This window comes from Sciurus vulgaris (genome assembly GCF_902686455.1).
Source record: "Sciurus vulgaris genome assembly, chromosome: 4".
Lineage (NCBI taxonomy): Eukaryota > Metazoa > Chordata > Mammalia > Rodentia > Sciuridae > Sciurus > Sciurus vulgaris.
Genome location: NC_136464.1, coordinates 105,102,086 through 105,127,903, shown reverse-complemented (window position 1 = coordinate 105,127,903; position 25,818 = coordinate 105,102,086). Strand labels below are relative to the sequence as shown.

Below are 25,818 nucleotides of genomic sequence, written 5' to 3'. Positions count from 1 at the left end.
CTGGGGAGGGTCCCATCGGTGCCCTTCAGTTGGTGCCCAGGGAAGCAGGGTCAGGAACAGACTGATTGCACTTGAAGGAGAAGAAAACTCCCCTTTCCACCTCCCTGCTCAGTGTGACAGACCATAGCCAGCCCCCAACAAAAGCATCTTTGTGAAATGCCTGACCCAGAGAAAATCAATGCAGGCCTCTGTTTCCTTTAATGTGTCCTTTGATGCTGCTGTCCCAGTAGGGGCCAAGGGCTGGAGTTCCTGCCACTATTATTCATTGCCTCTTCCATCTCCATGGCCTGCTGCAAGAGGGAACTTTCCTAGAGCCAGGAGCTGACTGCATGGGGAGGGAGATCCATGAAATGAATAGAAGAGGGAAGAAGTCAGGGGGAAGGAAATATGGGCCAGGACAGAAGACAAAGAAGGCGTGAGAGTGTTGTGGTCAGGGAGTTCATGAGAGAAGCCCTGGGAGACTGGAAAATGGTACTGATTTGCAACTGCCTGTCTGAGGCACTTCAGCCAATATTTCTACTGCAAGAAAGACAGTGGTAGAAATAGAGCAGAGAATAACGCTTCCGCTAGGGAAGGCATGTCCAATGATTGACGCTGATGGGCCCAGCCCATGAGCAAAGGTCAGAACCCCACAACTCTTTTCCCTGTGGAACTGAGGACCAGAGCTGAAATGACTTCCTAAATGATCTGTTCTAGGCCTGCTATGGTTTGAAATGTATTCCTCAAAGAGCTTGTGTTGGAAACTTAACCTTCAATAAAATAGTGTTGAGAGATGATTAAGCTATGAGGGCAGAATGAATGGATTAATGTTGTAATCCATGTAATCCATAATAGCAGTGGGCTCATTATTGCAGGAGCTGGTTTATTACAAAAGATAATAAAAAGTTCAGACCCTTTTGAAGTCTTTCATCTTCTCTTTGCCCTTCTGCCTTCCACCATGAAATGATGCAGCAAGTAGGTCCTCACCAAATGTCTGCACTCTGATGTTGGACTTCACAACCCCTAAAACTGTGAGCCAGTACATTTTCTGTTTATGATAAATACCCAGTCTCAGGTATCTCATAATAGCTGCAAAAAATTAATTAAGAAAAGGACCATAAACTCTGTTTTGTACAACCAAGACTCATCAATAAAACCAAATGAGAAGCATGAATTGCTTTGAAAAAGAGCATAAAACTGGACTACCAGATGTGGCATTATAATGGCAACTCTGCACCCCTGCACTGAGGTCCAAAGATGAAAACGAATAGGTTATTAGCTCACCCCTTTGGGGAAGGCTCCGTCTGCCACCAACCAGGCAGGCCTATAGCTCTGAACAGTCTGATGGGCTGGGGGAGAGGGGATGCTGGACCAGACTCAAGTTCATGTAGCACCATCAGTCATTTGACCCACATCTCAGGTCACCATTGGTGGCACCCTTGGGCTCCTGTTCTTGAACAACATAGGTTCTTGAACTTCAGAGCACCTAATAAGTATCACTCTGGGATGCTGGATATAATGTGACTGTCAGGGCCCAATGTGCAAGGTTTTGACTAACAGGTTTGAGATGGGGCCCAGAATTCTGCATTTTACCCCTGTTCCCAGGTAATTTCGACATAGGGGATGTGGAAACAAGTCTTGGAGAAAATTCAAGTCTCAGCTTAGAAAGCATCAAAGGGGACCTGGCTCCTTCCATGGTATTCAGCAGCATCTCAGCTCAAACACAATTTCATAACCACTTCAGGGAAGGTTTGGTCCTTTTGTTATTTTCTGGGTTTTCTGCACCCCCAGTGTTGCCCCAGAATGGAAGGGTCTGACCAGGCTAGAAATGGAAGCCTTGTGGGAGGAGAGAATCTGGAGCCTACACACTGACAACTTGGAAGAGCTGAAGGATGGCAGGAGCCATGGTGAAGTGCAGAGACCATGGGACCACTGGCCAGTGTGAGGATGGGGTCTGTATAACGAACGATGTGCAAGCGGAGGGAAGCTTATACAGTGACATGGTGAGAGCCACCCAGAAATGGTGAAAGGAGGGACACAGGGTTGCTGGAGCTGTGACCTCGTTCAAACACAACACAGTGAAGTACCCCAATACAGAGCTGTTGCCAACAAAGTGGGTGCCCCCAAATGGGGAACAATCCAGGGCCCTGGATGGCAAATTGTCTAGGGGTGATTCACTGTGCTACTTTCTGACCTAGACCTCAGTGCACATCTCATTAAAACTAAATTGCACCAAATCAACACCCAGGGCTTTGAAACCAAACAAACATTTTGAAGGAGCTGAAGGTGACACTCTTAACTTAATGATCGAGATCCTCGCCTGGATTTTCAAAGGGTCGAAGGCACATTTTGAGCCACTGTCACGTACACACACAAATGGCACCACCTTGTAAATGTAATGCTGAAGGCATTCACACTTTTAGGACGTACAGGCAACATATGCTTAAACTGTTTGACTTCTATTTAAACTGGTTTTAGAGCAGAACAGTTGAAGCACATCTTAGAATATTAAATACTTTTAAATGTCACTTTGTGGTAAGTACCTCTTGGTAAATTTAAAAATTACTCTCAACGGGCATATTTTCTTAATTTTTCCTGATGGCAAATCAACCTACCAACTCACCACTCCTAGCTAATCATAATGTTGTATTTGAAGCTAATTATTCAAATCCCAGGTATACAGGGTGAATACAGTGGGGAACTTAAAAAGGCTATATATGCAGATATTCCCAGGATACCCTGTTGTGTTTTAGCAAATAAATGTTATAGGTGACAGCTCTGCAGGGGTAGGGGGAGTATGCTTTGAAGGAAAATCTCTTTAGCACTGAAGTCCCTATTGGGATCCCTCTACAAGTTACCCACACCCCCAAATTAAATATAGTGTCTCAAGGTTTGACACACTGTCTTTACAGAATACAGAATTATAGAGTACAGTATGAGGTACTATAACCATGCGAATTCTTCCTTGTCTAAAGCTAAGCGAATCATGTAGTGAGAACACCACACAGTGCTTTTCAAGCTTTTAGGTAGTGGAACCCCTTTTTCAAATCCTAATAAGAAAATTTAAGTATTTTTGGACTGAGGGTAGTGTAACTCAGTGGTAGAGCACTTGCCTAACATACAGGGTTCTGAGTTCAAACCCCAACAGTTTAAAAAGAAAAGAAAAAGAAGCCGGGGGGAGGTATTTTGTCTAACTTTGTTCCTGAATCTAAATTCATAGTACTTAATGAAAACATTGATGGTTATTTGGTGAACTTAAATATTGAGACTGGGGTTAAGGCTGACGCTTTACAAAAAAAAAAGAAGTCTCCACTCTCCAATTATTAATATACACGGTTTTGCTTGTACATACTGGAAAACATTCTGACTCCCAGAAATAAGGAGATACAAATAGCAAGTGTTTCACAGTATACCATGGTATCCTTGGATACCATTTAATAAATAAAGATTTCACAAACTTTATTTGGGGTCCTTGCAAAATCAAGGTCAGCTGGCAGAAAAATTATAATGCTAGTCAACTTTTATGATTGGCATTCAACACCAGCCTGCATTTTAAAAATTTCATTTAAAAATAAACATTGCATAAAATATTTATGAAATGAGGTTTCTGGGACTGAGGTCTAATCTATTCTAAACCAACTCTCTACAGATGGTAATTATAAACTGAACAAAATACACTTCACAACTATTGGAGGTACTAAATAGGAGTAAAAACAGGACACAAGAGGGGAGCTGATGCTTAGAAGAAGGAAAATCTTTGGGTGTTTCTAGATTTTTGGTTGCTTTTTGACTGAGAACAGGTCTCATCCTGCCAAGCAGGGTGGCTAAGCTTGAATGAGGGGGGGTATGAAAAATGGTGGAATGAGACAGACATCATTACCCTATGTAGGTGTATGATTACATGAATGGTATGAATCTACATTGTGTAACAACCATAGAAATAAAATGATGTACCCCATTGTGTACAAAGGGGTTGGGTTCCAACCAAATGTTGGAATTAGCAGATGAGAATTTTAAAAGAGCTAGCCTGGGTGTGCTCAAAGATGTAAAGGAAAATAAAGTTATAATAAATGAACAAGTCAGAAATCTCATCTGAGATTGAAATATTCAAAAAAAAAAAAAAAAAAAAAAAAAAAAAAAGAACCACCAATAAGAAATCCTAGAGGGCAAAAAAGACAATGTTTGAAATTACAAATTTACTATATGTGCTTTAGAGTAAATCGTAGATGACAGAATAGTCAGTGAGCCTGAAGAAATATTAGTAAGAATTATCCAACCTGCAGAACAGAGAAAAAAAATTAAACTGAAAGAGCCTCAAAGACCTAAGCCAACACCAAAAGTTTTAATATATGTAAAACAGGAATATACGGAAAGGACAGGAAGAATGGGGCATAAATATGAAAAACGTCCAAATATCACCCAAATTTTATGAAAGACACTAATTTACAGATTGAAGCTCCATGAACCTCAAGCAGAACTAATACACAAAAAAATCATACCTACAGATGTGAAGCAACACTGTTAGTATACAGTCACTTTGCAGGAAAAATAACCTAGTTGTTATAAAACTCAACATAACACCTAATACAACAAAGCAACTTTACTGTTAGTACTGTATTTTGCCAAATAATCATTACCACAACATTAACATGCATTTCCAAGTATTCTTTGTATCCTAATCTTGCACCAAAAATTGTTAAGTAATAAATGATTTTAAAGTAAGACCAGCACAATTTTAAAAAGTTTCACAGAATGGTCACATTCCACTGTAAAAAAAAATTGTGACAATTATGTGGTGTAATATATTTACCCAAGATATATGATGGGGAAGTCCAAACAACAACTTGTATAAATCTTAGTCAACAAATAAATCCATTGTGTTCCTACACTGGAATATGACTCAGTGATAAAAGTGAATAACTATTTATATATGCAATGACATTAATATCAAAAACATTATTGTTCAAAGTAGCCAAGCACAAAAGAGTATATACCACTTTTTACTCTGTATGAAAATCTAGAACAGGCTAAATTAATCTATGGTGAAAAATTCAGTGGTTATCCTGGCACCTGGGATGGAGAACTAGCTTCAAAGGGGTATAAAAGAGTTTGCTGAGGCCACAGTAACTCTGTGCATCTTAATTTGCTTTATGTAACTATGTATTACTAAAATTCACTGAATGGTATATTTGAAGATGTGTATTTTACTCAAGTATGTTTTACTGTAACGTATTAAATAAAAATATTAAGCCCTAATTAATGATATGTACACTGAAGGGTTCAGGAGCAAACTAAGTTACCTTGCAATGCATAAAAAAGTAAGATGGATGGATGTGGACAGATGGGAGTTTATTGAACATCTTTCTGATAGGTTTCAGTTTTTGCACACACAAAAAAATGTTGGGTGGTAAAGAAGTTAAGTAATTCCTGAAGGCCCAGTGTGAAACAGGAGGACCAGTTTGAAAATACAAGTATTGAGAGACCAAAGCGCTATGAGGCCCTAGTAATGCAAGCAATGCAAGCAATGGCCTTTTCCCGTCCTTAATATTAGGTGGCTGGACTAGCACTAGGATGTCTTCTAAATATAAATCTATGAATAAAATAAACCTAAAATCTATTCTATATATGAGTATTATCTAAGGAATCAGGCTATTGAGATTAATGAAAAGTCAATAGGCTATAAACAAATTTTCTGTACATTTCAGCTATGGCAGCCATGTTATTCTGGCAACATTTGTTGGCTTAACCCAATGGGCATGGGAGGCTCCCACCATCTTGTTTCTGTACCTTCTTGTGACACTTCTTCTTCTGGTTCCTTCCATCTCACTCATATTTTGATATTTTTGCATGATCACTATACATTGTCCTTTCCTCCTAGGGAATGTGAATGCCATTCCTCTACTGAGAAACTCCCTTCCCTTTTCTTTGATCCTAGCTAACTCTGTTCATTCTTAATGTCCACAGACATTGTCCACTTTCTACCTCACTCCCAATTATAGAACATGTAGTGATCTAAATTATTTATTTGGCAATATGGGTGGTTCCTGACTTATGATACTTCAACTTAGGATTTTAAAAATTTTATGATGATGCAAAAACAATCCTCATTAAGTAAAATCATCTTTCAAAATTTGTATTTGGATCTTTTCCCAGGCTAGTAATATGTAGTCCAATTCCCTTTCTTGATACTGGCCATAGCAGTGACTGCATCTTTTGGCCTGCCCTGTGATCACAACAAGCAACAATGATACTCTATAACGTACTGTGTTGCTAAACTAGGATGTGCAGTAGTTTGGATGTATTAAACACATTTGCAACTTAAGACATTTTCAATTTACAATGGGTTTAGTGGGATATAATCTCATTGTAAGTCAAGGAAAATCCACATTTCATGACTATACTTTTCATGAGACAAGAAGCTCCACAAAAGGAGGGACTGGCCTGCTCACTCTTCTCCAGCAAGCGATCTGCAGTTATTAGTAACAGCTCACATTCATCGAGTGTGTGCTAGTGTCAGGCACTCTTCTGAGTGCTTTTGCATTTTTATGCATCTAAACTCTTATTAGACCCTCAAATATTTGTTGAAGCCTTTGATTTTTGCTCTAGAAATGACAATTACTCAAAAAATACTTATTAATACCAAATGCCAGGTACTGCATGCAATAAACAGAACAGAGAATAAATACGAGGCCTGTGCCTGCTTCACCAAGCTCATTCTGGTGAACAGTACACCCAAATAAAGAGAAATTTGTGTCAAAAACAAGTACTAATACAGAGGAGATGCAAGGTATGTGGCAAAATACTCCATGTTCTTAAAAGTTGCACACAATGTACCTTTTGTTTACAAAGTACTTGGAAATCCATCCATTCATCTCATCACAGAAAATAAGAGTTGCTCATTGCCCAGTCAATTGGGCACTGTGCTGGGCCTCTCAGATGAAACACAGGTAAGGTCTACACAGAGCATACAGTCTGGCAGGAGGATACACAAAGAACCAGTAATGCCATGTAATGTGTTAAAGCAGAGATATCTACTGCTTGTGTCAGCACTCCAAGGTAGATGTTACAAGGAGTTAAGTTCCAGTCTGGCTTTCCTAAGGCAGCCACACCTACCTACCCAATCTGGACTCTCACTACTCCCAACATGAAATTCCTTCCCCAGGTTGAGTTTCATATCCTGCATGGTCTCCTAGTTTTCTCATATGTGAAACAGAATGCCCATCTTAAAATATTTTAAGGAGTAAGCAATGAATATTCTTAAGCAACAAATACTACAGAGTACTAGTCATTATTATTATTAGACCAAACGTGGCCAAGACCCTCTTTGCCCAGTCTTTAACCTATGAACATGTTGCTCCTATTTCCAGAGTGGCTCCTCCTAACTATACCAGTGCTTCCTTGTGGCACTCACAAAATTCAATCTGGATTTGTAGTCACACAAAAATTATGTAGAAATTTAAGTGAAATCATGGTAGAGTCTTCTGTTATCTGATAAGGAAAATGCTAAAGAAATATCTTACAAAACTTCCAACTTCCCCCAAAAGAGACAAACAGTGTTATCAATAAACAGAGCCCTTGTAGGGTTAAAAGTGTAATTTTATTTAGATGTTACTTGTACATAATCTATAGTAAGATATACAAACAGATAAAAATTGACAAGATTTTTTTTAATACCACTTTAAATTCAATTTATAACAGCATTGGTAATACTGCAAGATGACAGATACTCTGCTTCATAAAACAAAAATTACTTGCTACTCTGGCTGATACATTCCCACTAGTTTGTAATGGATTAAAATGTATCATGTATTTCAGTCGCAAATCATTACAAAACTTTTACAATCTAGCCACTTGGTGCTCATAAAAGATTTTGATGTGCTAAAAATTTACTGAAATGAAAACATTAATTTTCTAATAGCATTCTAGGTAAAGAAAATCATAAGTTTACCAAATCTTATGGTTTGGGGCTAACAATGCAAAAATCATTTGCCTGCTGCTCAGCCACATCATGCTTGTGCAGTGACATGTGGATTCGGGCATCCCATCCGCCTGAGTCTGTGCTATGAGAAAACGCTCATGAGATATTCAACTTAACACACATGGAGCAATACAGCTGGGGAGAATTTAAAATAACCTTAAATTTATAACTATAATTTAAAATGTAAAATTTATAGAAATGAACTATACTGCTAAATTATTTTCTCCATTTGTTTTGGTAAATACTTTCTGAAAATGAAACCTGAAAATTCAAACTCTTCACTCTGTTCTTTTCAGGGAATATCAAATTGGGAGATTTAAATTTTAGACCAAACCAGATCTATTGAAAAGATACTCTAAAAATAATCTAAATTGGATTTTAGTCATTTTCCATTTTCTTCTAGGTGACAGAATGTTCACAACAGGGCAAAAGCTTTCTCACTAGTCATAAAATCAAATTAAAAATAACTTGTTGATTTAAACTATAGGAAGACAACTAGTATTTAATAGGTTCATGAATATTTATGAATAAAGTGCCACTAATTTTATTGTAGTAAGATATAAATAGAAGAAATTCTGAAGTGGATATTAGCTGACTGTGCTCCCAGAGAACAGAAGGGCCAGAAAACAAAGAAGCACTGCCAAATCTGGGTTTCTGATCATACAGAGCACTCCTAACCTGACAGGATCAGTGAAGGCAAACTATTACAATACAGACAAAATAAGACTAAAATTGGTAAAAGTACCAAGAATAATGCCAACACAGTAGGTTTCCACACTGGGAAACAGAAATTTAGAAATTCACTAATAGCTACTAATATTTAAAAAAAATAATCAAAGTGACAGCCAAGTGGGGTCCACTCATGAGGCATGTGCCAAGCAGCTGTGCAGAAGAGAGAACTCAAATGCACGGCCAAAGAAGGGCCTTGGAAAGTGGGTACAGTCGCTGGATTCTGCACTTTAAAATCTATGTGCCCAAAACCCATTGTGCAGGCAGGCGTCATACACCGGCTGCCCCAAGTTAATAGGGATCCACACAGAGACACAGGGGTGATGTAGGCAGCTGGCTGATTTCCCTATAACTCACGAACAAAAAATCATTTGTTACTGCCTTGTTCACATTCTCCCATCAACTCACACAACTCTGCCAGAGCTCAAGAGTTCCCAGCACCTGCCATCTATTTGAAGTACTGCAGATAGGCAAGAACTCCACAGCAAGTGCAGGATCTTGGTATATTTGTCTTATCTATAATCCAAGACTGGGACAATTATTTATTCTAAACAAGCATTTGTCCTTATCCAGAATTATGAAGTAGAAGTTGTCATTCTTGAGTCTCTGGTAGTATGCCTGAGCCAGGTCTATGAGATCACCACTTGGAAAGTGGAATGTGAGTGGAGTTTTGTGAAAGCAAGGTGCTTTTTCACTGCTAAGGGTCAAACCAAGGTAATCTTGTGAGGTACAATTTTTTTTTTTTTTTTTTTTAATTTAATGTGCTAACAATAACATGAGAAGAGAACTGTGTGCTTCTAGGACAGGGCAAAGGCCCTGCATGGGGCTAACTCCCAATCTGCCACAGCACCGTGAGAAGTAAAAAGCTGTCACTATTTTTTACTTAAATCTAAGTTTTTAAAATTCTGACCAAATGGAATGGTGTTTGCACCCAGGGCCACATGTAGTAGCTCTGTCTAGCTGGGTGCTGTACTCCTAGATGGCTCACAGCTGTTCTGGCTGCCTGGTGCCCAGTCATCAGGGCTAGTAAGTATTTTAAGTGTGATCCCAATTGTCCCTAAAAGAGGAAAGGACCTTGTTTTCATTTGCATTACTACTGAGCTGCTGAAACTTCATATAAAAATAATCAACAAGCGTTTACTAAGTGAATACCCACAGGAAACCTGCCTGAAAAGGGCCCTTACAATTTCACATTTGACAACTGTGTGAAAAGGCAATGAAATTATTCAGCAGAACATTTGAATTCACTCAGTAGCTACCAAACCAAGAAAATGAATGCAAAAACATTTGATTCTCCTGATTTGTTAGACCGTTCCCTCTACAACCAACTTCTTCTGAAACACATAGTAAAAATGAAACAAGAAATGACAAAACAGTGTCACTTATTGATTGGAAGACATCATTCTGACAGACAGTCATTAATCTTGCCAAGACCTAACACCAGGCAGCTTCACAGACACACAGCAAGTTTACAGAATCATAATGATCAATAAGGGTAAAGTAAATACTTTCATGGCCAAGAGGGAAGCAAGTTGCTGTTTTCAGGACAATGCAATAGTTACAGCATATCTCCTTGTGTGCAGCACGATGTGCTATGTTTAGTGGCACTTAAGTATTACACAGTAAATACTGAAAAAACCCAGAAATTTTGGATGTGCAGAAGCAATATCACATTATTAATACAAAAGGTGCTAAGCTACAGGATTATAATACCACTATTTGGGTGCTGAGACCATTTGAAATCCCCAGTGCACTTCCACACACGCTGTACTGGTGGTCCACCTGCCACCATGCCTGTATGGCCTCAATCGGACCAGTCGTTCTCATCAAACTCTGAGTCATCATCAGAGTCGCTGTACTCCACAGCGATGCGTCTGGACAGGATGGTGGCCACGTCATTCCCAACAGGCTCCCGCTTGGCCTCTTGCTCACGTTGCTCCTGAACCTTTTTCAGCTGAATTCCTAGAAACACAACATGGGTTTGAGAATCAAAATGTTCTGATTGTTCCAAGGAAAAGAGACTGAACAGGACTACTGGACTTGTTTTTCTAAGGCCTAAGGATAAAATGTTTTAGAAATTTGAGGGGAGAAAAGAACGTGCAAAGTCCATTTTAAGAAGGTTAGTTGTGACTGTGGTGCACATTGAACACCATCAATGAAAGTTCTAGCGTCACACTGCTCCATATGCCCACCACAAGGTAGCTCTTTTTAAAAACTAAAGTGATGTGTGGCTAGTAGCCACCCTATGGAACAAGCAAACAAGCATGGAACAGTTCTATCATCACAGGATACTTGTCTGGTCAGAGCTGTAACCTAAAGGTTTGGCACCAGTGTTTTGTACTAATAGTTCACAGATATACTTAGTATCTGAGAGACCTCTGTTCCAGCAACCACTGTGGGACATAAATATAAAATACAACCATATGCTTCATTGCTTAGGAACAAGATCTCTGATGATCTAATACTTATCATTCTTTGTCTTTTGAAATAATTTCAAATCTATAGGATAGCTATAAGTCCAGTAGAAATATATTCTCATATAACCCTGTGCCCAGATTCCTCCACTGATAATATTTGACCAATCTTTCCCAGTTATTCTCATAATACACATAGAAACACTTTTCCCTGGATCATTTGAAATGTGGCACATAATGTCCCTCTATCCCCAAAGTATTTCATGTGCTATTTAAAAAAAAAAAAAAAAAAAAAAAGCCCAGCATGGTGGCGCACGCCTGTAATCCCAGTGGCTTGGGAGGCTGAGGCAGGAGAATTGAGTTCTAAGTCAGTCTCAGCAATGCAATTTGCTAAGTAACTCAGTGAGACCCTGTCCCTAATTAAAATACAAAAAAAAAATAGGGCTGGGGATGTGGCTCAGCGGTTGAGTGCCATTGAGTTCAATCCCGGTCCCCAAAAACAAACAAACAAAAAATCAAAATCAGAAAATTGGCAGAGATTTAATACTACTATTTACCCTACAAATACTATATGAATTTTGGTAATAAACCTAATCTAACTGCAAATGGAGAAAAATTTCCCCACTTAGAATCCAACCAGAGGATCACCTGTTTTTCGTTATCGTATCCTGTTAACATCCTCTCATCTAGATAGTTCTTCAGTCTTTTGTGTTTTAAGACCTTCACATTTTTGAAGCATAGTCTTTTTGTACCATGTCCATCAGCTTGTATTACTTGTCTCCTCATGACAGTTTCCTGGTTATGAATGAACTCCAATTGGACAAGGTTATAGGTATAACTTGTCCTACCATGACCAAAAAGCTGATATTCCTAAGGTATTCTACTTTGGAGACTATTTATTGACAAAATCAATGTGTGTCAATGGTATTACACAGAGAACTGTGGGAGCTCGTGGGGAGGGGAGCTGAGCACTATACCTCAGGACTGGTCCATGGATACTCTAGCAAAAAGCAGAGGAAATAATGTCACAGCTGTCCTGTGAAGGACACCACTGAGTCTGAGCTCTGGTGCTACAGCCAGGCATCTTCCTCAGTCACTTCCAGATGGGACAACTAAACTGTGACCAAGGGACTTGCAGTTTCCTACTATGTAAGAAGCTCTAGGAATACTCTCACATCCTGATCAGTGATTGCCCAGGGTGTGACTGGATAAGGGTAAACAATGGGGATGCAATATTTCATGTAGGGCTCTGGAAGCAGGTGGAAATTGGGGGCAATTGGGGGGCAAGGGGCCAGGCTCCTACCCTAAATGCTCTACCTCTCTGCTTCAGGGTCTAGGAGTCAGGGTAGGACTTTTTCCTAACAAAAGTATTATGCTCCTAAATAAATACTGAACACCCACTGGTTCACATAAAGCTAGATAATGTGACAAGTCTGGGAAATGTACTAGATTAATAAAGAAAGAAAACTAAACCACTGATAGGAGCTCATTTGCTTTCATTTATATTTGTATCCTTGGAGTAGATATAAAGAAAAGACTCAATTAATGAACTGATCTTTTTTAACTGATCATTTTTGTTATCTAGTTTCTGGTTTCTAATCAAGTGAAACTTCCTTGGTTCTCCCTCAATTCTTCATCATGATATGCTTACCTGACAACTACAAAAGAACTCCTACTATTAAAAAAAAAAAAAAAAAAATCGAACAAGCCTCCTTTAGCTTCAAAAAATAATTTATTGTAGAGAGCTATCACGTGAATGCAACGAGGTTGTAGTTTGCTGGAGACCTAAAGAAATCTCTCTTGTCTAAAAGAAAGGTTGTATATGGGGAGTGCTCTACTTACCCATCCGAATGGCAGCAAGGAGGTCACTTCGAGCATCACTTATGGGGGGCTGTGCAGGCTCAGGACGCTTTGCTTCAGCTACAGGGGGGCCATGCATTGGGGAAGATGAAAGAGAAGAGCTGGGGCCAGGAGGGCCTGGTGGGGGAGGTGGTGGGCCTGGAGGCGGTGGTGCTGTGACGAGGAGCCCAGCAGAGGGTGGATGAGGAGGAGCCGTGTATGTGGAACCAGCTGATGCAGGAAAGGGGGGCTGCATGGGGATCTGGAGAGGGCTGACAAAAGCAGTTTGTGCTGAAGGAATCATGGGTGGAGGTGGAGGAGGAGGTGGTCCTGAAGGGTTGTAATATTCAATTATCTGTGCCGGGAGCATCCTAATAAACAGATGAAACAGAGTCACCAATGTAACAATAAAGGGCCATGCTCCCTGAGTTCATTATGCCTAATCAAAGAAGTTCCCCCAGATACAATGCTCCCTGCCAGCCAGAATTCGGTCACTACAGGATGCACATGCCTACTCTGTGGTTCTGTTATTTTACAGTTCTACATTATTCATTATGATGGATGCAAGACCTACTGAAATAGGCCAAAAAAAAAAAAAAATCACTGAAAAGGAAAGCAAATTTCCATGAACACTAAAATAATGTAGTTGGTTGCAGAAGCCAGAGAGCAGTGGCAATCTTTCTTCATCCTGGGCATCTCAGAGGGCTTACAAACATCTCATGAGGGTTCTGTGGTCAACCAGATGGGAAAATCCTACATTCTCGAGCCCAGTGTGATTAAAAGCCCTGGGCCCACAGCACCCAGCAGAGTATCAAAGGCTTTGAAAAGTTATATAGCCAAGAAATTGTCTGACTTCTAACCAGTCTACTGGACCACAGGCCCTCTCTGTGCCTGGATGCAGCTGCTTCAGGACATATTCTGGGAATCCTGGTTCCATGAGGGCACAGACAGAACAGACAAATCTGTGTGGTCTCCCCTTTGAGGGCTGAGGACATATATTTAGAAAGTGACACCAATGTTCTGGGTGAAGAATTCAACTTCCCTAGGTACTGACTCTGAGGGTTAAGACAAAAACAGAGCTAAAGAAAGCCTATTAAAGTCAAGGTGGCTGCTTGATTTGATGAACATGTGAATGAAAAGGTCTTTTTAAAGAGCTGTTAGAATTCTAACCCCTACAGAAAAGGAGAGGGCCTGGGGGCAGAACAATCTAAGGGCCCAAAGGTCAAGAAAGATTACAGAGCAAAGTGTGAGAAGTAATGTTATAGGATTCAGTCATCGGTGATAAGCATTCTCTGTGGTCCACCCAGGATATGTACAGAAATTGGAGGATTTAGACAAAGCAGCATGTTATCTTTTATCAATGCCTGTTTTATATGTAAATATGTATGCAAAGAGACACATACATATGAATATATCCGTCAACCTGAAATTTAGCTGGAATAAGATAGGGTCAGAAACATACCTACTTTATTTAACACAGATTATGTTATCAGTGACAGTGTCTATATCCAACCAGTCTTGACTATATTCTGGCCTCTAAAATATCAAGTTTAAAATACTTCTACAACACTTAACGATTCAAATCAAAAACAAGTAGCAACTAGAGTACAAGGAATACTGATTTACCCATAATCTGCTGGAGCCATTGGTGCAGAAGCCTGGGACCCCTCTGGGGCCTGTGGGGGTGGTGGGGGTGGCGGCTGCTGAGGTCTGTTTAGAGCCATGTGCCTCACCGAGGCAGATGGGGGCCGGTACTCATGTTCAGGGGCCTGGTTCGCAGCCCCATGTGATGGTGCATCGCCAGCAGCATAGGAAGGGGTGACCGGCTGGGGATGCAGAGAATGGTTGGGAGTAGCCGGATAAGAGTAATCTGTAACATCTGATGCATGGGACCTGATGTTGGAGAAAAAAGAATGGAAGAAATTTAAATTGTTTAAAAAATATCCCTTAACAGGCAGAAGTATATATATGAATAACAATGTTGCCAAGGCACAGAAATCACACATTTATTTCTTTAACTATCAACTAGGTCTAGCCCCACGAGAGCTTCCAAGCAACAACATAATTACTAGCAGCAAGCCCCAGTGTTACATGGATTCAGATTCACAGCTTTGAAGTGAATAAGTCAGACAGACCAGCAAGCAGGAACCAGCAGAGCCTCATTTTCACAGTATTTCATATACTTCTTTTCTAAGAGACAGGGCTGCAAGATGAATCTCATTCCACTTAGAAACAGCATCTCAGACAGGATTTCAGTGGCAATGAAACTGACAGCATATAATTAGAAAATATGAAATGGCAGGTGAACTGGGTAAATATTAACAGTAAGAACAGAAAGAGAATCCAGAATGTAACAGAGTGAACTATATTTTTCTTAACAGAAGCAATTATTTAACCCAAAGAGAAAGAAGCAATATGGTTTACAATGGAAAGGCCTTCTTGCTTTCTTTGAAAACACAGTCAAGTGTAAAACTCTGAAAGGAATGGAAACCATATATTAGTGAGCAGAGTTCAGAAAGATGCCAGGTGCTGGAGGCTGGCTAAGCCCCAGGAGGAGCGGAAGGACTTGCAATGTATGACAGTGGCTCAACCACAGGCATTAGTAACAGTCACACACTCCTGGCCCGGGTTACTGGACACGTGTGAGTAGGGGCTGCACATCCTCTCATGACACTGAAGCAGGGGGCAGCCTGGGGCTGGGAATCCAAAGAAAGAAAATGACAAACCCTCTGGGCATCCTGTCCTCTTTCGTGCTCCCTGCCTGTTCCAGTTTCCTTGCGTCACTCATAAATTCAATGCCCATTTTCCTCCTCTCCCACTCTTCTTTTCTTGTTCTGACTTTTCTCACATGTACTTGCTGGTTCCTGTTAGGATTCAGCTTGTGTTTCTCTCTCTGAAGGAAACAGGCAAACACACATTGGGGATGTGGAGGGAAAACGGAAGAAGATACAAGCTGAATTTCCATCTCTAGGATTTCAGACAGTAGCTTCTCCTAACTGGAACACTGTGTGGCATAGAAAAACTTCCCTAATTGCAGTATAGTAATAACCAATAATTCATTTTTTCTTCCCTAATTGCAGTATGAATTCTAGATTATGGTGTGCAATGTGAGGATGTCTTCTGAACTCTGCAAATTGTGAGCAAATGTGTTAAAAATATTTTTAAAGGGAAAGAAATTTGACCTCTATTTAGACTTAGTACATTTAAAAAAAATAAATACCTAAAAGATTCTGGGGTTATTGATGATGTGTGCTTGACCACCTGAGTAACTTTGTAACCATTTTCTAAAGGAAACAGTCATCCAGCAAAAAGACGTGCAGTGCTTCTTATGAGATGCATGGCAAGAAATTGTAAATGTTGTGGCATAATTGAGAGTGCTATTCTGGTAAAGTTGTTTTGCAATGCAGAGCCAAAAGGAGCCAAGAAAAAGGGGTTAACCAGATGGAAGCAGATGTAAAGGAGAAATGAGAGCAGAAGACGTCTGCGGGGCAGGACTTAGGTGAAGAATGGCCACTGTAAGGACAGGGCAAGAGGAGCAGAAGGGATTGTACTGTTGAAGAATGAACAGATTACGGAACAGAGAGGTGACAATGGGCTGGAGGAGTGGGAGGAACGGGCAGCTGCTGGGAGACTGACTCAGGCAGGAAGGTGAAAGTCGGCTAGGAGCCACAATGCCAACGTGGAGGTGAGTCGGGTGGTCCCAAAGCTCTGTGAGCACCAGTAACCATCTGCTGCAGAAAAGAGAACAGATGGGTGAAGACAATATTGAAACAGGAAGAAGTAAATCCAGTAGTGGAAGCTTGGTGGCAAAATCCAATAAATTCCCAGGGTTTTAAAGATAGGCAGGCAGATTACCATTACAGGGCCAAGAATTGATGGAAGAAAACAAGGATGTTGGGCATGGAGGTGTAATGCTTCCTGAGTACACTGAAAAAGAGCTGGTTATCAGGAGGGCAAGCATTTCATCAAAATTTAGATCTTAAATTCATACTTAGAAATAAAACATGTCTGACACTGCAGAGAGAGGGTACATTTTTAAGATCAGCTTATGTGGACTAGCTTAAAGTATATTAGTAATATTAATGGCTCATATACATGTCATGAAACTTGATATTAAATTTCCTTCAGTATTTTACATATACTGATGAAGATACAACCACTAAAGTCATGTTTCTAAATAATGCTTAAAACATGAAATATCTATTTTCAAAGTTAAAAATATGGTGAGTACAATTTTATAAAAGAAAAAAATATGCACTGAGATAAAAGAATAAGGAGAGATACACCAAAATGCAAACAGTGGTTTCTCTGCCTGATGGAATTATGGCTATTTAATTTTAATTTCTTTTTGTAATTTCCAGGTATAATCAGTGTATCTCATTTCATAATAAGGAAAAAAGTTTAACAGTAAAATAAAAATATAAAACTTTAAAAATTAATTTAAGAGGTATATTCCAAGTTCAATGATGAATTATAACCTATTTATCTGTTATTAAATAATGGATGCAAAGAGTGAGAGACCATGGGAAATAGTATGAGACAAAAGGAAATTCTGAAGAAATAAAACCAACAATTCTATTTGCTTTTTGAAAAATAAGAGAAATTGAAGACATATCTAAGCAATACAAATACAAAGGCAGAATACTAAACAACTCAAATAACCATCAGCTTTAGGCACAAAACAGAACAATCTCATCTAAGATGCTAGAGTGAGTATTAATCATTCAACTGAGGGGTTTAGAAAAATTCATCATTTTTCCATTTGCATCTGTTAAAAAAAAGCATTATATGTGGGATAAAAACAAAGTATAAATTCTGCAGGAATAAATAATCCCAACTATATTATCTGGGAAATGAAAAATGCAAACTGACATCAAAGGGAGCTATCAAATTCATATTCTTCCCTACCCCAAAGAATTAGAAGCAGAACTGTAGCATCATTTTAACTTCTGATAGAAATAAACACATAAATATTAAAATGTAAGGCTAGAACTCAGTTAAAACGCCAACAATTCTCTAATATTTAAAAGATATCAGCTGTAAAAGGTGCATGCCTATAGTCCCAGAGACCTGGGAGGCTGAGGCAGGAGGATCCCAAGTTTAAAGCCAGACTCAGCAACTTAGCATGGCCCTAAGCAACTTCACAAGGTCATGTCTCAAAATAAAATACAAAAAAAGGGGGTGAGTTATCACCTAGTGGTTAAGCACCCCTGGGTTCAATTCTCAGGAGAGACAGACAGAGACAGAGACAGACACACCTAGAACTTTCCTCAAGTCCTACCAAGGACACACAGACCTACTTGGGTAGGAATATTTATGGCACTCTATCTACCAAATAAATCTCTCAGAAAATATTCGATGAGCACCTTCTACATGTTAGAGCCTGTGTTAAGACAAGTCACAAAGGTAAAAAGAAGAAAGAGGACACAGACAAAACATAAGATCCAGGTTATTGCTGTTTTTAAAAGATTCTTGAATCACATAAGAATTCTCTATTCAAAATTTTAAATGTTGAAGAATTTGAGAGTTTATGCAAATGGAAGATTAGAACTTAACAAAACCTGAAATAGGAAATTAAGCCAGAAGTTAAAATTGGCTAGTCAGTTTTTATCATCCGATGACTCCCTTTTGTGACAAATGTGACCTACAGGCCATATAATTCACACCTGAAAAAAAAAATTTTGTACTGAATGGCTAACAAAAATTTAAAAGAAACTCCAGCAGAATTTTTCTCCTGAAATTAGAATACACAAGATTAGTTATCCAAAGTTAAGAAATCAATCTCTTTTCTTCATCACTTTTCCAGAGGATTATCAAAATGCTTGATGAAGATATTCCTGAGTCACAGTAATCACCACCTGCCAATCAGTTTTAGATAACAAGTAGCAAAGAAAATCCAAAACTCAAAGTCAAAAATAAAGGATTAAATGATTATTAAAATAAAACTAAAGTCATGGCAGTTACTACAAATTTTGAATTGATATTAAAACAATACCTCTACATTAACTGAAGAGTGAATTTAAATCAGACATTTTTTTAAATGAGATACAGCAACCCAATTTAAATTTATACTGCATTAAAGTATTATTTTGTAATCAAAATATACATAAGTAAGTTTTAAGGAAAGTTTTGAAACATATGGTGGGCCACATGAACCCAAAGCTGCTGGTATATTTCTAATTTTAACAGAACCAAGTAGCACACAAGTGGCCCCAAGTATGGGGTAGGGGACTGTGACACACACACACACACCTAGTGTCTGGGGACAAGGATCCCTCGGAAGATGCTCCATGATGCACACTCTGAGACAACCTGTTGTCGGGTCTAAGCTCTTTGTCATATGCCATCATATTCCACTCCTGGCGCCTGTTTCTGGCTTTTCTAACCTTTTTCACCTCACGGGTGGTGCCATCTATACGCTTTTGCTCCTGATGTCCAGAAAAAGAAAGAAAGCATGCCAAGACAGAAGGGAAAGGAAAACAGCAGGTTAAATGAAGTTACAATGCATAGGAAACAAGCCTGGTGCACCACAAGAGACATTCACATTTTGATTACCCTACTGTTAAGAAAATTCTAAAGCAGCATACTTGTTCCCAACAGACTCAACAGAAAGTAACTGAGGCTTAGTTCTTTAAATAAGTAGAAAGTTACTGTGCTACAACTGCTAGAGTTGCCTACCATGATTTTTGATAAAGAATTTTCACTTTACTAGGCTTGTAGCCTGTTTTAAAGAAAGAGGACACACCTTTTTAGATCTATATTACACACCTGAAGTATCATTTCCCACAACTAAACAAGTGTGCTCAGACCAGACTATTAACATGCAAATTATCTTTCAAAAACAACAACAACAAATATTCAGTATTTTTTATTTCCAATTTCTAAAAGATTATTATAGGTTATTTAACCCTGAAACTAGCTTAACACAAAACAAAATAAAAACTTACCTGCTCATACACAGAGTCATTCTTGCTCTAGCCCTATTTGACAGGAAAACATACTGAATAAACACTTAAGTCCTATGCAGGTTGTTCTTTAATTAGTAAGGACAGTTACTTCTATGTGTATCTGTGAGTTCCTGCTGCTTCCCTTATAGATTGTATGTATGATCTCTAAGGACAAGAACTATGTGCCCTTACCTCCTATACCTCCCTCTTAGGGACTTCAACATATTGTTTTTCATAAAGTACACACTCAATAAATGCTGGCTAAATGATCAAATTCATGCTTTAAGCATTAGCTTCTAGAACGTACTACATCTTAGGTACTGCCAGGCACTGATGACACAAGTGGCAAAGGAAGAAAGAACGATAAGGTCTCTGTTCTCAAGGAGCTTGCAGTACAGCAAGGGAGCCTACAAGATGTAAATGTATCATTATAGAATGTGATAAAATATTAAGTGCATTTATATTTTTAAAAAAGTGTTTTATATAAAATGTATATTACATATAAATATTTTATATTTTCATACTTATGTATTGATATACACAGGTATTTATATATTTAAGTATATGCACATATATCTCTAAATACCTTCTAATCTCAAAGTTAGGAGGTGTCTTGCTTGGACTTAGGGATCAAATTTGTAGCATAAATAGGCATTAATTCCACAGACAGAATGGGTCACTGTATGGCAAAAGAAGGAGCCACTGAGGAGGAGAGACAGCACCACATTAGGAGAAAGAAGGTAAATGGTAAATTGGAGCAAATGGTCCAAGATATGAGAGGTAGGCAATATCTTGAAGGCCATGTTAAAGCTTTATTTCTCATTCCATGAACAACAGGAAATCTTCAAAGAACGAGAAAGTAGGGGCTGACATGAGGAGGCATTTGAAAAGAACCTCTATCATAGAGAATTGCAAATAAATGGATGGAATTGGAGAATATCATGCTAAGTGAAATAAGCCAAGCCCAAAAAACTAAAGGCTGAATGTTTTCCCTGATAAGTGGAGAATGATATATAACGGGGCTGGGCAGGGTGGGGAATGAGAGAATGGGGGAACTTTAGAATAGGTAGAAGGAAATGAGAGGGAGGGGGGTATGAAAAATGGTGGAATGAAACAGACATCATTACCCTATGTACAAGTATGATTACACGAATGGTATGAATCTACATTGTGTACAACCATAGAAACGAAATGATGTACCCCATTTGTGTACCATGAATCAAAATGCAGTTTGTAAAAAATTAAAAGCTAAATTTAAAAAAAGGGGGGGGCACAGTTAGAAAGCTACTAAGGTGGCTGAAGTGAGATGATGGCAGGTAGCTCAAGTTAGAGAACTGGGTTGTTTTTAGTGGTATTTGAGGATTCTAAGTTCAAAGCCAGCCTCAGCAACTTAGTGAGACTGTCTCAAAACAAAAAGTAAAAAGGACTGGGGATGTGGCTCAGTGAAAGCAACCCTGCGTTCAATCCCTGATATCAAAAACAAACAAACAAACAAAAAACCCAAAGAACTTTGGCAATGTATTAGGATAGGATGTGCACATGAAATTCAGAGACCATATAGAAATGACAAATAAGGATATGAAAAGATGTGTAATACAGGTGATAGGGAAGGGGCATTTGTTAAAGAAAACAATATTTGGGACTGGGGACCTATTAGTATAAACTAGTTCCTCTGTCTTTTAAGGGCCAAGAGCAATATGATAGCATCTGTCAAATTTTAAAACTAACATTCTTCTCATTAACAGCAATTCAACTTCTGGAAATTTAAAGAAATACCAATACATGGGTACTGGATCACTCACTGCAGTATTTTTAAGTTAAAGCAACAATTTAGAGTTAGTGGTGTGTACAAATTGTGTAGCACAATTTTATGTATACATAATACTGTTAAATGTATACACATGTATTCATATGTGCTTAAAAGGTGTGAAAAATGTACAACGAACTATGAATAGTAGTTAGTTCCTCCCAGGGAGAGGCATGACTTTATTTCCCCTTCAGTACTAGTTGAGCATTTTATAGCCAGCATATATCATCTCCACACTAAAAAAAAAAAAAAAGAAAAGCAGGGAGGGAGTTTCGTTATGCCAATGAGGAACCACTGTGTTAAAATAATTAATAATTATTACTCTTATTTTTTAAGAGATGCATGCTGACATATTCAGGTATTAAGTGTGTTACTTCCTTCAAATGTGCTCTGTCTTAAATTCTACCTAATATGCAACACACACACACACACACATAAGAACAACCACAAAATATTAACAACAATGAATTTATACTCCAGTTACACCGGCCTACAATAAAATCCCTAGACTGTGCCACACTGTGCTCTATCCCAGGATTATATATTTCTGCTTAGGAGGTCCCTTGATTCACACCTGCCTCATCTGCCTTCTGCCCCTCCACCCCACCCATATACCTCCTCACCTAGACCCTTACTCTGCAGAGCTATCTACCCTTTGGACCTCAGCTTGAGTAACACCTCCTCACAGAGGTATTCCTAGAAACTCCCCTGCATATATGCTGCCACCTTAGTTGTCATCTCACCTACAAAACTCTACTTTCCTTCACAATACTTGGCAACAGTGTAACTATGTACAGATATGGCAGCCCATACTTGGAAATCCCACTGGCTCTGAAGGCTGAGGCAGGAGGATCCCAAATTCAAAGCCAGCCTAGCAGTTTAGTGAGACCCTGTCTCAAAACAAAAAATAAAAAGGGCTGGGGATGTGGCTCAGGTTAAGCAGCTCTGGGTTCAATACCTGATACCAAATAAAAATAAAAATAAAAATGAACAATTTCATATTTAGCCAGGCATGGTGGTGCATGCCTATAATCCCAGCAATTTGAGAGGCTGAAACAGAAGGATCACAAGGTCAAAGCCAGCTTCAGCAACTTAGCTGGTGGTGTAACCCAGGTGGGTGACAGTTCTGTTTTCTCCATCACTGCTCACCCAGCATTTAACAAAAATTATTACATTATTACATAAAAGAATGAGTTAGGAAATTTTTTTATCAGAATTGTGTGTGTTTGAGAAATATGGAATGAAACAAAATAACCAATGAAATGATAAATGATTTTGAAGACACAATAATCATACATAGTAGATTATTTCCCTTCAAAAGAAAATGGCCAAAAAATTAAACATTCTTGCCAAAAGAATCACTGAGAAGGGAAACTGCCTTTTAAAAGCATAGAAAGTTTTAAAAGAAGGTACTCTCAAAAGTCCCACTGTTTTGCCCAGTTACTGTCAAAAGGTATAATGATTGAGATAAACACATACTTGTTTCTTTTCATTTATTTTTTGGTTGAATACTTTGAAGAACTCAGTAGTTCTTCTAAGATTTAAATCTTTCTAAGTCACAAGAACAATTTGCTGAAATTGAGTATTCAAATAACTCCCATCTTTTGAAACTTTTTCCAGAGTCCAGTTTTTTCCTTTGCTTTCTTCCCCTTTCCCCTTCACCTCCTTCCCTCCCTCCCTTCTTTGCAGTACTGGGGCTGGAACCCAGGACCTCCACATTCTAGGCAAGTACTCTACCATTGAACTACATTCTCAGCTCCACATCTTCCTTTTTCTAAATCCTGTTTTCAAACCTCAAATTCTTCTTTTTCCTAAATTCTGACTCCATAGCTGGACACATATACCTAAATGGTCCAAAACCCAAAGGCCAACCCACAAAATGCTAAACGTTTTTCCTAAATAATGCACTGCAAAATTTGTCAACAAAACTGGGTGGTCACTTTTAAACACAGGTTACATATAAAAATATTAGCAAGATCTTGTCCTCAAAGAATTACTCTTCTAGGTGGGCTTAGTCTAAGTTCTGGGCCCCAGTGGGGCAATTTTCTAAGCAGAAGTCCTTTAACCTGAGCAAGTAGGATTATGCTTCCATGATAGCTTGTAAGACAGATGTTTCTCAACATTCTGAAATTGCAATTCTCTTACCTATGGTTACCCCATAAAGAGAAGCTCATTTTCAATAAACATCATCCCTGAACACAGATCAAACATGCTTCCCAATCTACTATGCACATTTTACCAAGGTGTCAACTTGACACTATGGCAAAAATACATCCTTCTATCTGATAAGGAAGGCTGACTGCTTTATGAAAAAACGAGGGAACAGAAGGAGAGAAGTTATAAAGTATGATTAACAACAAAACTGAAAATTTAGTCACTACTTTTGTTAATGCAAAACCAGTGTTGGAGAATAAACAGTATTACTGTGTTAGATTGAATTGTCAGGATCTTCTTTACCCTCTATAAAAACCCTGAGCACTAAATCAAACATCTCAATCATTTCAATAAAGCATTTACTGATTTACTTACTTCTAAACAAGAATCTGAAATCCACAGTGATATGCATACTTCCCACAATGGGATTACTTACCTTTTGACGACGTTTTTCTTTCCTTTTGTCTTCTGTGTCCTGTAGCATTTTTTCTTTCCATAGATCAAAGAAATAGGAAGGATCAGTATAGAACTTCAGCCCATCCTTCTTATCATCTCTATGAATCAATGTATTACAAATAAGGGGGGAAAAGATTGTTAGATACTTGCATATGCAGGTTAATGTAAATTTACTTTTAACTCATGGCACTGTAATATCTGCAAAGGATATCTTAATTATACTATATTTTGTTAATTCTCTAAATTTTCTTTTGAAAAAAATTTGAAAATGTACAAACAGCACTTGTTCCAGAATAATAAAGCACTCTTGCAAAGTTAGAATTAAGTATAGAAAATTGCTCTGCAAAAATCACAATGTGGGCTCATGAATACTAAGTGCTGATATTTTAGGAAATATTTTGTTTATTCCAACAGGGAATATACACAGAGATGAATGGACTCATACAGATACATTTACTTCTACTCTGGGCTTCAATATTATTAGGATAAAAACTACGAAGTGCTCTGTCCCTTTTTCTCAATCAGGTTTGACCAATATCTATAAATTCAGTTAGCAAAGAAACAAAATTTTCATGGGGTATAATTGTGACTAGGAAAAAAAAGCAATAAATTACATATTTTCAAAGAAAGTGGCACATGCCTATAATTCCAGCAGCTCGGGAGAGTGAGTCTGGAGGATCTCAAGTTCAAAACCAGCCTCAGCAAAAGTGAAGCACTAAGCAACTCAGTGAGGCCCTGTCTCTAAATAAAATACAAAATAGGGCTGAGGATGTGGCTCAGTGGTCCAGAGCCCTGAGTTCAATCCCCAGTCCGAAAAAAAACAACAACAACAAAAAAAAAAAACACTGTGGCCTAAGGAATATTTCAAGGCCTTATATAAATTACTCACTTATCGTGCAACCAAGAACAATGTAGCCAACATGAATTCAAAGTGTAATATAAATAAATAGGAATGTTCAAAAACAACCATGAAAGTAAGCACTCTATTCTACAAATGCTTTAAAAATCCTGTGGCCTGTAGACCCCCCAAGAGGAAGCAGAACATTCATACTTCATATTAGTATTTCAGTAACTCATTTAAGGCATGGAGAAGCAAAATCAGTTAAATGAGTACAGACAGGAAGGAGCTTATGCCCAAGAAAAGAAAGCTAACTCAGGAGGGAAAAAAGGAAAAGGAAAAGGTCTATCCTTAAAGTACCTGCTACGTCATCTCCTGTAAGTTTCTCACCATCAAATGCTAATAAGGTCCATATTCTTGCCATGGCTATTCTAGTCACTGTGTCTGAATATCACTAGCAAACCAGTGCAACTCTTTCTATATATACTTTAACCTTGGATTAGTTAACATCCTTCCTTTTTCTAGTTTCCCAATTTATAAGCAGTCTGCATGATAAAGATTTTATTAGTAACATAGTTGTGAAAAAGCAAATTTGGTTCCCTAAGACACTAAGGTCTTGATTACAGAGGTATAGGAAAAATGAGGAACTTGCTGAAAAGTTAAAGATGTATAAAATG

General features: G+C 38.5%; 1 protein-coding gene across 2 annotated transcripts in view; it reads right to left on the bottom strand.

The window, feature by feature from the left end:
- Nucleotides 1-7,560: 7,560 nt before the first annotated feature.
- WASF3 (WASP family member 3) overlaps nucleotides 7,561-25,818 on the bottom strand; it is a 159,071-nt gene continuing 140,813 nt past the window's right edge. The window contains exons 6-10 of one of the 2 annotated variants that reach the window (XM_079136672.1): nucleotides 24,284-24,401; nucleotides 15,666-15,832; nucleotides 14,566-14,832; nucleotides 12,943-13,310; nucleotides 7,561-10,648 (exon numbers count right to left, since the gene is read on the bottom strand). In XM_079136672.1, coding sequence (XP_078992798.1) covers nucleotides 10,491-10,648; nucleotides 12,943-13,310; nucleotides 14,566-14,832; nucleotides 15,666-15,832; nucleotides 24,284-24,401 — 1,078 coding nt within the window. In that variant the 3' untranslated portion in view covers nucleotides 7,561-10,490. Of the gene's footprint in view, nucleotides 10,649-12,942; nucleotides 13,311-14,565; nucleotides 14,833-15,665; nucleotides 15,833-19,191; nucleotides 19,368-24,283; nucleotides 24,402-25,818 lie in introns of both variants that reach the window. The other variant, XM_079136671.1, reaches the window with a different exon arrangement.